This window comes from Pseudophryne corroboree, chromosome 8, assembly GCF_028390025.1.
Source record: "Pseudophryne corroboree isolate aPseCor3 chromosome 8, aPseCor3.hap2, whole genome shotgun sequence".
Classification (NCBI taxonomy): domain Eukaryota; kingdom Metazoa; phylum Chordata; class Amphibia; order Anura; family Myobatrachidae; genus Pseudophryne; species Pseudophryne corroboree.
The window spans coordinates 45975602-45994016 of record NC_086451.1 but is presented as its reverse complement, the minus strand read 5'-3'; the positions used below and the strand labels follow the sequence as shown (position 1 = coordinate 45994016).

At 45.9% G+C, this 18415-nt stretch overlaps 1 protein-coding gene across 3 annotated transcripts in view; it reads right to left on the bottom strand.

Moving 5' to 3' along the window:
* Positions 1–17249, bottom strand: part of LOC134947464 (deoxyribonuclease-1-like) — a 75619-nt gene extending 58370 nt beyond the window's left edge. The window contains exons 1-2 of one of the 3 annotated variants that reach the window (XM_063935549.1): positions 16964–17249; positions 14463–14608 (exon numbers count right to left, since the gene is read on the bottom strand). In XM_063935549.1, coding sequence (XP_063791619.1) covers positions 14463–14603 — 141 coding nt within the window. In that variant the 5' untranslated portion in view covers positions 14604–14608; positions 16964–17249. Of the gene's footprint in view, positions 1–6373; positions 6469–14462; positions 14609–16963 lie in introns of those variants that run through there. The other 2 variants (XM_063935550.1, XM_063935552.1) reach the window with 2 other exon arrangements.
* Between the last annotated feature and the right edge of the window lie 1166 nt (positions 17250–18415).

The window sequence follows — 18415 nt, the reverse complement described above, 5'->3', positions numbered from 1 at the left end:
GGCCACTATCATTAATGGAATCAAATTCACGTCCAATTCTTTTTCCGTTTCTACCAGGACAGCAATCTTCTTTCCTACTTCATCATCCATCTTATCCATTATTTTTGGTCTTATAACACCATACAGGGTACCCACTTTTCTTAACACAGTTTCATCCGAATCATCCAATAAATCTCCTCCTATCCCAATACACTTTCTGGGATTTACTCCCTTCTTCAGACACCAGTTATATACGTCTTCTCCAGTTAGCCCCTCCATTGACGCTGCTCAATGTAATTATTTCTACTGAGAATTACTGGGATCTCAGCAGTGCCTCCACTTATGTAACCCTAATTTGGAGTATGAATATGAAAGGATTACAATAATAGTGCCTCCACCCAAGCTTTGTCACAATGTATATAGGCTTGCTTGGGTAAGCCCAATGAATATCAATATGAGATAAGATATCAATTATATACAATTTATCCTCGTTTACCTGTTTTCTCTTTTAGTCGTCAAGTTGACTTTCCTTAACTATCAAGATCAGGATAAGTGGTAAGTATATCAAATTTAATATTATACATTTACTCAATATAACTTATATATTTCACACAGGTAATAACTCTTATATAGAATAATACTAGATTTATTCTTTTACCAACATATATATATTACATAAATTTCATATTATACTAAATATATTTAAAACCTAAGAGTGACCCGGGTACTCTAAAGTCAATGATGAGCTCGTTGGGGCCCTTAACTTTAACGATTGGGGCTATTGTTGTGAAATGAATTTGAATCACAAACTTTTCTGTAACTTTCTTTAGCGATCGTGTATTCTTTTTCTTTTCCTTCCTTATAACCCAGTCCTCGGGGAGTATGTATCACTCCGTATTAATGCAGTCTCTCCGTTTAACTACCTTAATAATTCACAGGTGTGTTCAATAAAGAAGAAACGAATATAAAAGTCACAATCTTCCGATATTTATCCTATTTCGGATTAGCTTAAATAAATGTTTAAACAGTACCTACTTAAGTGTTACTCCCGAGTAATAGGGGTCTCAATTTGGTAGTATTTCAGTCTATTGTTCTTGTAGTTAATGATAACACAGGCGTTGAAAGCTATACTTTCTCTCTTTGTCCTCCGTAGTTGTTTCTGAATTAAAGATGCTGTATTATCTCTATAAATTTAATAGGCTTACTCTTATGTGATTTAGTACATACTCAAATCTACACTTAGTTTCTCCTGTGTTGTAAGTATAGATAAGCTGCTATAGTCTAGTAAGCATATTATAATGGTTTCAGTATTTATACTTTTATTTTATACCGATTTCCCACTAGAGGGAGTCTGAGATCCATTCATATGCTGATGAGCTGTATAAATTCATGGGAAGAATGCTATTGGGGAATGAGGTTTGATCGATGGGTGTATGGAGCAATCACCTCTCATTTAATGAATGCCCACTCCCCCAACTCCTATTGGGGAGTGAGGTATGATCGATGGGTGTATGGAGCAATCACCTCTCATTTAATGAATGCCCACTCCCCCAACTCCTATTGGGGAGTGAGGTATGATCGATGGGTGTATGGAGCAATCACCTCTCATTTAATGAATGCCCACTCCCCAACTCCTCCTCGGGTGTGACGCTGCGTCGTCGGGTCTCTCCCGTAGCTGCTGTCCCTGAGCCCTATCTCTTTCTGCCACCGGCCCCTCTCACCTATGATGCACTTTGTGAATTGCCGTGGTCACACGGGGCTCCGTTCCGATGGCTGGGCTATCAGGTAAGGGCTCCGGCATTTGTTGCTTGATCCACAATCCAGCGTCCTTCACAGCCTCGGTGCTCTCCGCTCCTTTCTTAATACGGTCCCGTTTACGGTCTCTCCGTGTCCTGACCTCCGCCGGAGCTACCTCTCAGTCCGGGCTCTCCCCCGCATTGATCCCCAGTCTGACTGTTAAACCCCTTTTTCCAACGGTTGTTGGCTCCCTCTTCTCCGCGAGGGACTTCTAGCATATTCTCCCCCCTCAAGTCTCTTACTAGAACATTTTCTCAGGCTTTATCACAAGCGCATAGTATCCATATATATATATATATATTATATACATATTAATTTTCCCAGTCCATGTATCAGATACATATTATTCTCATATAAATACATTATATACACATACATGTATTACATCTTTATACTTATTTTAATCTTATTTAACCATTGGGTTACACACATATGATCCCAATAGTGCCAGATACACATTGCCCCACAGTGCCAGATACACATTGCCCCCAGCGTGCCAGATATACATTCAGGCCCGGCGCTACCCGCTCAGCGAAGGGATGCAAAGCAGGTAGGCGCCAGGCAGGAGAGGCGCTCTACCTGCCTTGCATCCCCGCTGCTGTGCCTGCCGCATGTCCCCTGCTGCCGGCTTCTGTGCCTGTCACTGCATGACAGGGAGCAGCGCCGGCAGCTTGTAGCCTCCTCCCTCTCCCTGTGAAGCGGCTCTGGCTGTGTGCAGTGCGGGTTGCGGGTCCCGGAAAGGGGGTGGAGCTAGCCATCATGATGGGCGGAGCTACACGGTGTGGAGGGTGCGGGGCTACATGGGACCAGGCTGCTGACAGGGGGAGCGTCAACAGTGGTGGCCTGGCTGTCAGACTTGGCACGTGGAGGGCGAGAGAAAAATGTGTGTGTATATGGTGGGGGTGTGTATGTGTGTGTGTGGGGAGTGTATGGTGGGTGTGTCGGAGTGTGTGTGTGTGGTGTGTGTGTATGGTGGGGGTGTTTGTGTGTGGGGAGTGTATGGTGGGGGGGTGTATATGTGTGTGTGGGGAGTGTATGGTGTGTGTGTCGGGGTGTGTGTGTGTGTGTGTGTGTGTGTGTGTGTATGTGTGTGTGTGTATGGTGGGGGTATTTGTGTTAGATGTGTGCATGCATTATAGATGCTACTACCGGGGGCATTACGTATAAGGACGCTACTACTGGTGGGCATTACGTATAAGGACGGTACTACGGGGGGCATTACGTACAAGGACGATACTACGGGGGGCATTACGTATAAGGACGGTACTACGGGGGCATTACGTATAAGGACGGTACTACGGGGGGCATTACGTATAAGGATGATACTACGGGGGGCATTACGTACAAGGACGCTACTACTGGTGGGCATTACGTATAAGGACGGTACTACGGGGGGCATTACGTATAAGGACGGTACTACGGGGGGCATTACGTACAAGGACGCTACTACTGGTGGGCATTACGTATAAGGACGGTACTACGGGGGGCATTACGTATAAGGACGATACTACGGGGGGCATTACGTATAAGGACGATACTACGGGGGGCATTACGTATAAGGACGGTACTACGGGGGGCATTACGTATAAGGACGCTACTACTGGTGGGCATTACGTATAAGGACGCTACTACTGGTGGGCATTACGTATAAGGACGGTACTACCGGGGGCATTACGTATAAGGACGCTACTACTGGTGGGCATTACGTATAAGGACGGTACTACGGGGGGCATTACGTATAAGGACGATACTACGGGGGGCATTACGTATAAGGACGATACTACGGGGGGCATTACGTATAAGGACGATACTACGGGGGGCATTACGTATAAGGACGATACTATGGGGGCATTACGTATAAGGACGGTACCCGCCCACTTGCACCGCTGGACAGGGTTCCAAAGCGCCCTGTGCCGGCCCCGCCCCATAAGCTCATGATGTCATGACATCACACAAAAAGGATGGGGCCACCGGCACCAGGAAGTGCAGCACTACCCGGAACATCCTGAGGACACTCCACGCGGCTATACAGACAGCAGGGTGCCTGCCTGGAGTGCTGAAATGACTGGCTGCATGGTGCTGCACCGGATACCCTGCCAGTCAGAAGCAAAGGCCGTGGGGCAGCAACGTTGCCGCTCCAAGAGCCCTGTGCTCTGTGCAACAGCACTGTCCACACAACCTAGTTACGGTGCTGGGAATATTTATTAAAGTGGGATATCTCCTGAAAACACCCGTTTTCTGGGGGTACGCACAAATTTGAAGGACTCCTGCTGGTATTTAAGGAGAGATTGCAGCAGATATTGCCGATACCTGCCATGGTACCTCCATTACCATCCGCAGAGCAACCACCTTAAGATTCTATGGGAGCTACTAAGCTGTCGTATGTACCCAGCTCCGGAATGCAAAGAACTCAAACCAAGAAGCAGGGAGGTAGCGTTACGCTGTCACTCTGATTCCCGCTTTGGTCCGAGACGGGCTCTGATCTGAGCCTGTGTCCCGGAAATGAACTTTTGCTAAATCCCTGTGAAAATTTGTAATTTTCAGGTTGTAAATTTGGGTGTCAATAATTAATTACATCCGTGTTAAAAGAGAATTGTGATAACTAGGGCCCCTAGACTTTTCCTATAGGGGCTTGTTTAGCAGAAATTTACAGTTAAAAATTACTTGGTTAAAAAAAAAACAGCGATAGAAGACTGACAAATGTTAAACTGTATATGAGGTCCGTACTATCCATGAACTAAAAATACACAGTATTTGTTTTAATGTGTTACTAAATGAAAGTCTTATCTCTCTTGGGGGGGGGGGGGGGGGAGATAAATGGCCATGCTACACCTAGATACAAAAGTGTTACCTGGGGGACCAGGTCCGGGTCCCGGCACTCAGGATCCCGGCAGTTAAAACATTGACGCCGGAATCCTGACACTGCTCGGAATACCGACTCCGGGATCCCAACAAGGGGGATGATTCTGACCTGTTCTCTCGCTGCTGATCATCGCAGCGCAGCGAACAGGCAAGAAGTGCGCATATGAGACAGCCGAAGGCTGTTGTTCCATAGCGATCGCCTCTGCCTGATTGACAGGCAGAGACGGGAGGGGGCGGAACGGCGGCGTTTGGGCGCCGTTTTGTGGGCGCGGTCCAGCCAACGCAAAAGCTGCACTGGCGGGAGCTACTCTTGAAGTGCAAAAGCATTGCCGCTGTGCGATGCTTTTGCACTTCTGCTGGGGGAAGTCGAACCTGACATGCGGGGCAGACCAGCCCTGTGCTGGGTGTCCCCCCACATGTCTGAGTTCCTGACCGTAGCCCTTCAAAATTTTGCAGGGCTACGATCAACTCGGAATGACCCCCCCTGGATCGTAATGCCGGCACTGGGATCTCAAAAGCCCGCATCTGGACATGGATGGAAAGAACGCTGCCACTTGTAGGGTTGAGGAGATGGATGATATGTAATACAAGTGTTCCTGTCCTTTTCAGTACATAGTGAATGATCTATTTAACAAAGCGCAGCGATAGCAGAGACTTTCCATCACAGCGACAGATAATTCTTGAAGTGTAAATGAACAGATCTTGTGCTAAGTCAAACACAGCAAAATACGTCCATCTCTAGACTAGTGTGACGACCCTTATGCTTGCGGGGGTGATCAGATGACAGAAGATTAAGGGCCTAATTCAGACCTGATTGCTAGGCTGCGTTTTCGTACGGCCTGCGATCAGGTCTGAACTGCGTATACGTATGCACTGCAATGGGCAGGAGCGTCGGTCCGCAGTGACAGGGAGCGCCGGGTAGCGCTGGGATGGTGCGAGAAAAGCAATCGCACGGGCGATCGCAAGGTGACTGACAGGAAGAGGCCGTCTGTGGGTGTCAACTGACCGTTTTTAAGGAGTGTCCAGAGAAACGCGGGAGGGACCAGGAGTTTGAAGGGAGGGATTCTGACGTCAGCTCCGGCTCCGATCATCGCACTGGAAGAGTAAGTCCTGGGCTGTGCAGAGACTGCACAAACTTCTGTTTGTGCAGCTCTCTGCACTTGTGATCACACACCTGCACAGCGATTTCCCCCTCCCTCTGTAGGCGGCGACTACCTGATCGCAGGGATGCAAAAAACGCCTGCTAGCGATCAGGTTTGAATTAGGCCCAAAGTTCTGTAATATAAGGGCATGCTTATGTAAGTATAGCACGCCCCCTGGAGGAGTGTAGTATGAATGGTCGACGTTCAGAAGACAGTCAGAATGTCGACATGGCCCTAAGGCCGACAACCAATATGTCAACAGACAAGAAAAAGATATTTAATAGCGCTACGTTCATTGTGTATTAAATGATTAATTAAAAAAATACCAGATAATGCTGTAGCTTTTGATAACAACATAATAACAACATTTATTAATACTGGCATTACATTACCAACAATGCACAGCAATTTACATATAGACATATAGAAATAATATAATCACGTGAGACTAAAATATGGCAGTGTGCACTGCAGAATTACACTTACAACAATACAATGACTCTGTATGTAAATATTGAAAGTGCAAGCGAACATATAAAAAGGATATAAATAACAATAAGCCAAAATAAAAATAAACTTGTATCCAAAAATACCTGAGACAGTGGAGAGTGGATCGGTAACCAGCAATTGTCTCACCATTACATTAATATGATGAAGTCCATATGGTGATAAGATTGTACTCACTGGAAAGGACGTAGTGAATACAATTCTGCAGAGCTCCTCCCAAGAAACAAATCAGTTGAACTGCCAATTAGTCCAAAAGGCTTATTGTGGTGCAGTAGATCCAAGTGTTAATTAATCTGTGCTTAACTACAGGATTGGCATGCAAATCACCATTGGTCTTAATGGCTCAACAGAGCCATGTACTCAGGATCTTTTTAATCAACAAAAATCCAGGTTACAATGTAGGTCCAAGAGTTTATTTGGCCAATGTGGAAGCCTTTGTTCAACTTGTGCTGGTATTCAAGTTTAAGGTATCCACACGTGATGTGCAGCTTAATATGGATACATATCCCAGAAGCAGAATCGCAAGGTGCAAAGGCAGCAATTAGCTGATAGCAGTGTCAAGTCCATACATCAATGAACTGAAATGGGGAACTCAAAGGGGAATTCAGATAGAAGCAGTGCCGATGACAGTATTCCCAAAGAAATAGCTAACACCAAGGCTGGAATTTCCTCAGAGGGGTACTCCAGATATTATGTCATACACGTTACCTGCTTGCTTGCACCTCATGTCATCTGTCTGTTGCCCCTCCCCACTAGATTGTTAGCTCTTCAGAGCAGGGCCCTCTTTCCTCTTGTCTAAGCCCTCTTCTTGACACATTTCACTCAGCGACCATCTTTACCTGCTTTTTCTCCTGCTGGTAAAGGCTCATCTCTATCTATGGCCGCCAGCCCCAAGTAGTACAATGATTACTCCTTCGCTACTTACATCTAAGCTGTATTATGTTTTGAGAATTGTGGTGCTCTTTGTTACCTGCACTCCATTTTTGTTATTTATTTACTGTTATGCTAAGTTTTGTCTCCCTGTACTGTCCTTTGTACGGCGCTGCGAAACACTTGTGGCGCCCTATAAATAAAATGTAATAATAATAATAATAATAATATAGTCTATTTGAACAATTGGGTTAACATTTATGAATGGCGGCCAATACTTAATAATATTCAGACAGGCTGGATTTGGTACTGCATTTCAGCAAGTGAGGTTGGGGATTTGTTCAGGATTAATAGTGTTCTTAATGCTGAGAAAATAAGGCATGTACTTATCCATCAAGGAGGCATCTGATTGGTTCAATTTTTTTCTGCAGCAGGACAACGAACCCAAACATACAGTAAATGTCATTAAGAACTATCTTCAGCGTAAATAAGAACAATGAGTCCTGGAAGTGGTGATATGGCCTCATAGAGCCCTGATCTCTACATCATCGAGTCTGTCTGGGATTACATGAAGAGACAGATGGATTTTGAGCAAGCCTACATCCACAGAATATCTGTGGTTAGTTCTCCACGATGTTTAGAACAACCTCCCTTCCAAGTTCCTTCAAAAACCGTGTGCAAGTGTACCTAGAAGAACTGATGCTGTTTTGAAGGCAAAGGGTGATTTGATTTAGATATTGGACATTACCTTCAACTATAGGGCTGTGCGATGGGCTCAAATGTAGTCACTGCATTGGCAAATGTCTACATGTTCTCAATTGAACGCAGATTATTTACTCAAAACCCAGTATTCTCAACAAGGATATTGTTCTATACCCGTTTCATTGACAATATTCTGGTGCTCATGTAGTGAGAACATGGTAAATTGTTGGATGTGTCAATGCAGAAGATCCCTCAAGGCTTTAAAACTAGCACGTACACAAAACGTACAGACATGAACTCAATTCTGCATGCGAGTAATCACCACCTCCTTGCAATGGAAAAGTGCTTGCTTTTCTCCCAATTTTTGAGAATAAAGAGGTTAACCAGTGATGAGTAGGAGATGAGGGTTCAAATGAACAAGATGTTAACAATTTTTCTAGAAAGAGGTTACTCACGAAATTAATTAGAGGCAGCAAGATTTAAGCCACTAGTTATTCCTTGAAACAAATGTCTATTAAGAAACCTGAGCAACCTACCCTACCACTAGTGAGTCGTGTTAATACAGCAAGATCTTCCATTAGCAACATTCCAAAAGATTATGGGCATTAATTACTTCAGGAAAGAGTAGTACCTCCCAGCGCTGTCACACAAGAAACAGTATGGAAAATGGTTTGAAAAAAGGTATAAATTTTATTTTTCTTTAAGAGCATAAAACACAATATATAATTATCTGATTATGATGTCAAATGGTAAAGAATGGGTTGCAGATGGTACTATGTATAACAACAAAAACTGGTATATATACGTAAAAAGTTACTTAGAAATAAATACACATCAACACCTGATGTGTGCGTGAAGGTGTATTATAATATGTAATTTGAACTAATTCCTAATACCGGTATACGTACAAATGGGACACTGGACAAAACATATATAAGAATAAAAAGGAAAAAATAATAATAAAAATAAAAATATTAAAAATAGAAAAAAGCATTTTTCCTTAGTAGAAACGCACATGCGGTTTATTCTACTAAGCTGGTACGTGAGTGCTTAATAACAGAAGATCCTGTGTGGTATTTGTATCCAGGAACAGTCTTTTATGTGTCCAAACTTTGATACAAAGTGACAGTCTTTCCAGCAAGGTCTTTGTAAGCAGTGATAAGGCAGTAGTAGTTGATATGGATGAATCCAAATGTCACTCACCGCTATTTCTGGATTTTGCTGGTGTTCTATGAGCCGTAGAGGGTCTTGTGGGTGTATCAGAAGGCGGATGTCTGCCGGCAGACATTCGGAGTCAGCAGCGGTGGTCAGCGTTTGAAGCAAGGAAGGATCCTGTGCTACAGGCGAAACGCGTTGATCGCCGAGCAACGGATTGGGAACACGCTTCAAATGCTGACCACCGCTGCTGACTCCGAGTGTCTGCCGGCAGACATCCGCCTTCTGATACACCCACAAGACCCTCTACGGCTTAGAGGGTAAGGATGTGGAACAGCCTGTGGAATGGTATTTTGTCTCAGCAAGGCATTCTTTAGCAACATTAAGATATAAAATTGTGGTTCAGGTACTCTCGCTGAGCAGAGGAGGTGATGGAGCAAGAAAGCTGATCCGGCTAAGGATGGCCATCAACCTTCGATGAATTGAAATCAATGGTTTATGGTCAATGGTGAATGTTTTTACCATCGATGGCAGAGACATCAATGGATTTCTGCCATCGATGGTGAGTAGGAGGCCTATGGCAATGTTTTTTTTTATGTGCCCACAACACTCAGTCACTACTCACAGTAGCTGCTGCCACCCACCACTGCTGCGCTGTGTGCTGCCACAGTCTTCAGTTAGATTTACAGCCCTGCAGCAGAGTCAGCAGCAGCCGCAGCATAGGCCGCTCATCTCAGCTGTCACCTGTCAGTCACTCAACAGCTCCGCCCCTCCCCGCCCACTGTAACTAGCTTCATAAGCAGGGAAGGCGGCTACTTGCACCTTGCCCTGCCTCTGCGGGCGGGTGTTGTCTTTTTTTCAGGGAGAAGTCAATGACAGTCTCCTCCCTGCCTCTGCAGCACAGTCAGTGAAGTGACCCGCAATGCACAGCTAACTGTGGCCACACGCAATGTCACAGGCTGGCACACAGTGAGCCAGCCGCCGGGAAAACACGCGCAGAAGAACTTTTGCTGGCTGAATTTATCCAGCAAAAGCATCTTCTGCGCTTGCGCAGCTATTTGATAACGGGAACCATCAATGGTATATGATAACATACTTTCTAACCATTGATGGTTCCAGCTAAAACAACCATCGATGGCAACCATCGATGGATGTGGTACCGATGGCCATCCCTAGATCTGGCTAGAGTCTAAATGGATTTGTAATCTTAATACCGTCGCACCGATGGGTTTGAACGAGAATTTATTAAAGTGTCGTGTATCACATTAATCAGCGTAGTCTCATTGTGCGTCCTAGTCGCATTGCGTTGCGAATAAGATGGAAAAAAAAAGACACATAACGTTAGTAGAGTTGCACGGGACATCTCCCGCTACATGGTGTATTGGGGCTGGATGTATTATTATTATTATTATTATTATCCTTTATTTATATGGCGCCACAAGGGTTCCTCCGCAGAGTACATAAACAAATAATCAAAACAGGAAAACAGTGACTTACAGTTGAAGACAATATAGGACAAGTACAGGGGAACTAAGCATAACTACACCAGTAGACGACACTCAGATAAGTATCAGGTGGCCGAGAACTGCGGGATTTGGGCAGTTGAGGATTATTAAAGTAAGAAAAGGATAAGCACATGAGGGACGAGGACCCTGCTCGTGAGAGCTCACATTCTAAAGGGGAGGGGCAGACAGACAGGGGTGACACAGATGGGGTAGACCGGGCATGGGAGAGAGGGTTAGGGTGAGATTAGGCTGGGTTTGGTATGAAGTGGGTCTTTATTGTGTCGTTATGGTAACATGGGTCCTATACAGCGTGTGCTATTTGTTTAATAGGTGACACGGCGGGGTCAAAGGGGACACTTGTACTGGGCCCCAAAGATCAGAGGGGCCCCAAGGCTATGACAGGATCCTCTGACACACAGTACTGTGCAGCGCAAGTGTGCACCCGCTCTTCCGCGTCGAGCTCTGTTACAGGCAGTTACAGGACACGGCAGCAGCTCCGCTGGCCAGGAATCCCATGCCTCTTCCGTATCCGGACTCTAGGTCGACACTGTCTAGGTCAACACACATTAGGTCGACGCCTATTAGTCGACATTGAGTATGTCAACACAGGAAATAGGTCAACGCGACCATTAGGTCAACTTGAACAAGGTCGACGTGGAAAAAGGTCAACATGAGTTTTTTAATGTTTTTTTTGGTGTCGTTTTCTTCGTAAAGTAACGGGGAACCCCAATTATTGCACCGTGTGTCGACCTAGACACTGTCGACCCTGAGTCCCATACCCGCCTTTTCTGGTGGGGCCTGCTGTGCTCCCTGAGGTAAGAGTGGATAGGTGAGGGGATACAGGGCTTTGGGCTGGGGGAGCTGGGAATGCATCATGGAGTCATTGGGGAGACACAGACTGTGGGGTGTGTGGAGGAGGAAGGAGGGTATATATATATATATATATATGTATATATATATAAATCAGTTTCTTATATAGCGCAGCAAATTCCATTGAGCTTTATAATATATATAATCATTGTACCGGGCCAGAGAATTTCTGTTGCCGGCCCTGATTGCAATTTATTATACTGCTGTACATTGCCATGGTGGAGGTAAACGCAGCTATTTCTTATCAGAGCCTGTATATGCCCCCTGACCCAGTAGCGGATCTTGCTACGGGCACACGGGTTTTTTGCCCAGGGCGCCGCCTTCCGGAGGGCGCCGCTGCCATAGCAAGATCCGCTACTAGTGGTGCCCCCCGGTTCTGTGCTGTCACAGCGCACCGCACGGCATTGTGGGAGTGGCACATAGACACTAGGAGTCATGATTGACCTCTAGCGTCTATGCTGTGCTATGGGAGAGACGTCATGACGTCTCTCCCATAGATCAGAGGAGCGGCGCCAGCGGCTGGAGATGGAGGTCAGCAGTGGTCGGGAATCAGGAGCGGGGATGGTGAGTATTAATTAAAAAAATTTTTTTTTTTTTTTGTGAGTGGCACAAACGGGGCACAACTCTACAGGGGGCACAAATGGGGGCACAACTCTACTGGGGGCATACCTGACCATGCCCCTTTATGAAGCCACGCCCCTATTTTCACCCGGGGCGCCACAATGGCTAGAACTGGCCCTGCCCTGACCGCCGATGTGACTTCATCATTATGTGTGTGTGTGTGTGTGTGTGTGTGTGTGTGTGTGTGTGTGTGTGTGTGTGTGTGTGTGTGTGTGTGTGTGTGTGTGTGTGTGTAGACTACCCACATATAATGTTAGTGGCTAACTACATTCACCATTTCAGATAGTTAATTATTTAACGTTCCTAATTAATAAATAGTCTACTACAGTATATAATTAATCTTAATCACACACATTTGTTTGAAATACTCTAACCAGTATGCATAATATGACGCGCAGCTCACAATTTTAATATCAGTTTTTTCTACCTTGTCTTTCTATGTTTTACTATTTTGCTGGTTTTTAATCATTTATTTACATGAATATTTATATTAATTAATTAATTAATATAAGTATACATATATAGTAGATAATAAAGTTAAGTAGTAATAGTGATATACAGTAACACATATTGGGTGAGATGCATCAAGCATCGGATTTTGAATACAATGCATTCCGCCACTGACTGCCTACAAATTGGTGTTTATAACGGAATATGCATGAAGATTTAAGCTCCCAATAAGAGCTGCCCTTTGTGGTGTGGAGGCTTCCGGGTTTGTGATGATGCGTACACAATGGGCAGATCCGATTGGTTCCCTCTCAGAGCACATTGCAAACAGAAGCCCGTAGGATTCTATTAGGCAATGCCATCTATAGATGACGTTACACACCTGGTCCAAGCTCCGGAATGTATCCTGTTCCAGAGCTTGGTGCATACGCGAGATGCCTCCAAACCTCAGAAAAAATGGCATTTTAGAGGTTTGACTGCAAAATGACCTTTGACGCATACCACCCATTAAGTTAATGTGCATTCCTTGAAATAACCATCTTTTTCAATTGTATTTGAGCTTACTTACACTATGTTCCGCAGGCCACAGAATAGCAGCCCTTGTGGAAAACTTTTTTTTATAGAGAATTGTAATTAACCCAATAGGATGAACCTCAGGATACTGTATAAACATTATTACCTCAATGCCCTAGCATGTGTTTTAACCACTTAAATGACGATTTATTTATCTGAAAACCGCTCCGAAATTGTTGGGGTTTTTTATGAGTGAATTAGGTAAAGAACATGAATTTAACCCTATCCCAAATGATTTTAGTAAAAAAAAAAAAAAGGGGGAAAAAATATATCCCCCCCCCAAACATCGAATCATCGATCAGGAACAGTGTGACCATCGGAACATCGGGAACATCGCGATCATCACGGCTTTCATTCTGAAAGCCGAGACAGTTGATGCTAGATTCAAGTGGCCTAAGGGACCGTTTACGAGGCACGACACAAGGGGGAGGAGCTAGGCCAGCGGGATAGGTCCTCTACTATCCACACCACCAATTATCACCTTTAGTAATCAGGTGGCGAGCGAAGCGGAGCGGTTCGTGAACCGAGCCCTAAGCATGGCGAGCGAAGCAAGCCCGCAAGGGTACTTTTCTGGTACCCTGTTCGGCCGTAGCTCCTCCCCCTGGTGACGTGTCTCCTCCCCTAGTGACGTCAGAAGGTCCCTTCTCCCACTCCGATTTAGAACCAACCAAGCCGGGACAGCCTGCAGGTATACAGGGGGGGTCTGGGGGTGGCTTGGGAGGGTTCATTTACACTCCCCAGCGGCTGCCATTGTCTGCAGCTACTGGAGGGGGGGAACCTGCCGTGCTGACCGATCAGCAGTGATCGGCAGCACGGTAGGCACACGGGGAGAGTGCAGGGAGGCAGAGGGACCTTCCGGTCCCTCTGACAGCAGCAGCGGAGGGAAGGTTATCTTCCCTGCCGCTGCTAACACTCTCTATCTGACTGGTCGCATCCTGTGCGACCAGGTCAGATAGAGCACTTGCAGGCATGGTCGCATCTGATGCGACCATGCCAGGCAAGCGGTTAATAAATAGTCCTATTAGCCTGTAAACATTTTATAGACATGAGGGTCTATTCAATGCATGTTGGATCCTCTCCGACAGTGCAGTATTCAATTAGCGGGCATTTCCGACAGGTTTTGCCCGTTTATTTTTCAATACTGCTGATCTGACTTTTTTTGAAGTCGGATCAGCATTGTCGAAAACGGGCCAAAAAACTGTTGGAATTGGCCACTAATTCGACAAAACACGTAGATCCGCTGCTAATCCGCCTATCCACGTGTTTTCCGACAAGTCGGAAAAATGGCAGCTCCATTGAATAGGCCAAATCTTGATTCGACCAAAAAAAGTCGTAAGCTGCCGTCTTTCCGACTTTGACGGCAATTCCGACTTCAATTGAACAGACCCCATGAAGTAAAAGATTATCTTGTTATCATAGCCCACATTCTTACCTGAATGAGACGGCTTAACACAACGGGGTCCTCAACCTTGGCAATTGCAAATCTTTCAATGTTAAAGGAGGCGATTTTGAAAGTAAACCCAGACTGCAGAAAGCAGGCGGCCAGCACCACAAGAAGAGACACGGCTTTCATTTCTCCTAAGTGCAGGGGAAATACAACACAGTATTATCAAGGTGTTTTTAGCTGCACGGTAAATGAAAAGGTGAATACTAATACCTATCCAGAGGATGGAGTGAGTTCAGGAATCCAGTGGCTGACGGCCAGCGGTGCAGGTGTATAGGGTTACAGGACAGGGGGCCTGCTTCAGAGATGTATGCTAATACAATCACAGCTGTGAATCTGTGCGCAGCCGCTGTGCGAGTATGTGCAAATGTCACGCAGCATGGCTGCCTGTACTGAGGAGCCAGGATATCTGCGTACCGGATCGCAGACGCAGGCTGACACGCAGCTTGGAAATGGCCATGACACGCCTGCATTTTTGATGCCACTCCCCTACGGCCTCCCCCAAACGCTCCCTAACTGTCAATCACGCTGCAAATAAATCCGAACTGCAACTGCAAGCCCATACGCAGTGCGGCTCCGATGCACACGCAGATCACAGATAATCGCTCAACTGCGTGAATATCGGAATGTCTGAGTCATGCCCGGTATTGTTTACAATCCATGGCAGAACGTTGTCTATCCTGGTGCTTTGGAACCACAACTCCCATCATGCATCACTCGGTTATAGTGGTTCGCGAAAGCTGTATATGCAGGTGTGGTATAGAAGGACTACAGTAACTAGATAGACAGTCATTAGGTCGACCCCATATGGTCGACATGAATTAAGTCTACAGGGCCAAAAGGTCGACAGTAGAAAAGGTAGACAGTAGAAAAGGTCGACATGGAAATTGGCCGCCACAAAAAAGGTTGACACAAGTGGTTTGAGTGTCATTTTCTCTGTTTCATCATATGTGACCACAGTTATTGCAAACGTATACCCTCGTCGTCTCGCTTCGCTCACCACGCTTCAGGCACGGTTACTATTCCTGCTGACCATCAAGTCAACCTTTTGAACCTGTCGACCTTAAGCACTGTCTACCTTTTACCTGTCGGCCTTTTAATCTCGTCGACCTTATGACCATATTAATGCATGCCGACCATATGGGTTCCACCTATTGACTGTCAATCTAGACACTGTCTATACATTGGATCCCGTACGTACATGCATCATGCATGTATACGCTGAATAATGACCCCCTACTGTACATAATAAAGGTATCAAAGGTCCAAATACTTTCTATAGCCATATATAGATACAAGACCACACACGCCAATTGCTTTTATGCAGTCTGACGTACTTGCCAACACCACTAATAATTTATAGTACAATATCTATCATCCTGCAAGTATGACATCACAACTGACATATTATATAAGAGTCTGCACTTTAGGGGTCATTCCGAGTTGATCGCTAGCTGAAAATGTTCGCTGTGCAGCAATGAAGCAAAAAAACGTCACTTCTGCACATTAAAGTGGGATATCTCCTGAAAACACCCGTTTTCTGGGGGTACGCACAAATTTGAAGGATTCCTGGTATTTAAGGAGAGATTGCAGCAGATATTTTGCCGATACCTGCCATGGTACCTCCATTACCATCCGCAGAGCAACCACCTTAAGATTCTATGGGAGCTACTAAGCTGTTGTATGTACCCAGCTCCGGAATGCAAAGAACCCAAACCAAGAAGCAGGGAGGTAGCGTTACGCTATCACTCTGATTCCCGCTTTAGGGGGTCATTCCGAGTTGATCGCTAGCTGCTTTCGTTCGCTGCGCAGCGATCAGGCAAAAAAAAGGCACTTTTGTGCATGCATATGCGGCGCAATGCGCACGTGCGTCGTACTATTACAACGAACGATGTAGTTTCACACAGGGTCTAGCGAAGCTTTTCAGTCGCACTGCTGGCCGCAGAGTGATTGACAGGAAGTGGGCTTTTTTGGGTGTCAACTGACCGTTTTCAGGGAGTGTTCGAAAAAACGCAGGCGTGCCAGGAAAAACGCAGGTGTGGCTGGGCGAACGCAGGGCGTGTTTGTGACGTCAAATCCGGAACTGAATGGTCTGAAGTGATCGCAAGCTAGGAGTAGCTATTGAGCTACTCTGAAACTGCACAATTTTTTTTTGTAGCCACTCTGCGATCCTTTTGTTTGCACTTCTGCGAAGCTAAAATACACTCCCAGAGGGCGGCGGCTTATCGTTTGCACTGCTGCTAAAAACTGCTAGCGAGCAAACAACTCGGAATGACCACCTTTATACTTATAATTGCATTGCTCGTGTATTATAAAATCATCCCTACAAAGTCGCCCTTGTTTGTTGGTGTTCGGAATGATGTGATATCATTCTGCAAGTGTGCGTAGCCCTAATTTCACAAATACGTATGTACAGACAGGCCGATCTAGTGAGTGCAAAACATAAAAACAAAAAATGTACAGTAATTTGGAAAAAGCATTTACATTACCTGGTGATGGATGTATCTGGATAAGGAAAACCCACAGGAACAGTAATGACTGTTGGTGGGCGCTGTCAATGGCTGGCTTTTATATATCATGCTGAGCGATACTGTGGGAAAAAAAAGTCCAGGTCCCATCTGACAAGTTTTCATGCTCCTATTTTTTCTCCGTAAACAAGAAAAGTAATCAAGAAAAGTAATCAGCATTGTGGAGGTCATGTGTGTTTTTCTAAAGATCTTGGACCTACAATGTAAGTCTAATGCTACTACCACTTTAAACATATAAAGCAAACTATTATAAGTTTCAAGAACTGGTAGCATCATCATACAACTGCAATGTATAGTTCTGTGATCCGGGGGTATCTGAATCTTGGTGATTGGGGTCCCGACGATCAGAATGCCAACAGCGGCTCTTCAACGTTCAGAATCCCGATGGATCACGTTTTAACCCTACCCGTAACCCACCGCTCCCACAGCCTAACCCCAACCGTCCCCTCCCATAGCCTAACCCTAACCGTCCTCTCCCATAGCCTAACTCTAACCGTCCTCTCCCATAGCCTAACTCTAACCGTCCCCTCCCATAGCCTAACTCTAACCGTCCTCTCCCAAAGCCTAATTCTAACCGTCCCCTCCAGCAGCCTAACTCTAACCGTCCTCTCCCATAGCCTAACCCTAACCGTCCTCTCCCATAGCCTAACCCTAACCATCCCCTCCAGCAGCCTAACCCTACCCGTCCCCTCCCACAGCCTAACCCTAACCGTCCCCTCCCATAGCCTAACTCTTACCATCCTCTCCCATAGCCTAACTCTAACCGTCCTCTCCCATAGCCTAACTCTAACCGTCCTCTCCCATAGCCTAACTCTAACCGTCATCTCCCATAGCCTAACTCTAACCGTCCTCTCCCATAGCCTAACCCTAACCGTCCTCTCCCATAGCCTAACTCTAACTGTCCCCTCCCACAGCCTAACCCTAACCGTCCTCTCCCATAACCTAACTCTAACCATCCCCTCCCACAGCCTAACCCTAACCGTCCTCTCCCATAGCCTAACTCTAACCGTCCTCTCCCATAGCTTAACTCTAACCGTCCTCTCCCATAGCCTAACCCTAACCATCCTCTCCCATAGCCTAACTCTAACCGTCCCCTCCCACAGCCTAACCCTAACCGTCCTCTCCCATAGCCTAACTCTAACCGTCCTCTCCCATAGCCTAACTCTAACCGTCCTCTCCCATAGCCTAACCCTAACCATCCTCTCCCATAGCCTAACTCTAACCGTCCCCTCCCACATCCTAACCCTAACCGTCCCCTCCCACAGCCTAACCCTAACCGTCCTCTCCCATAGCCTAACTCTAACCATCCCCTCCCACAGCCTAACCCCAACCGTCCCCTCCCACAGCATAACTCTAACCGTCCTCTCCCATAGCCTAACTGTAACCGTCCTCTCCCATAGCCTAACTCTAACC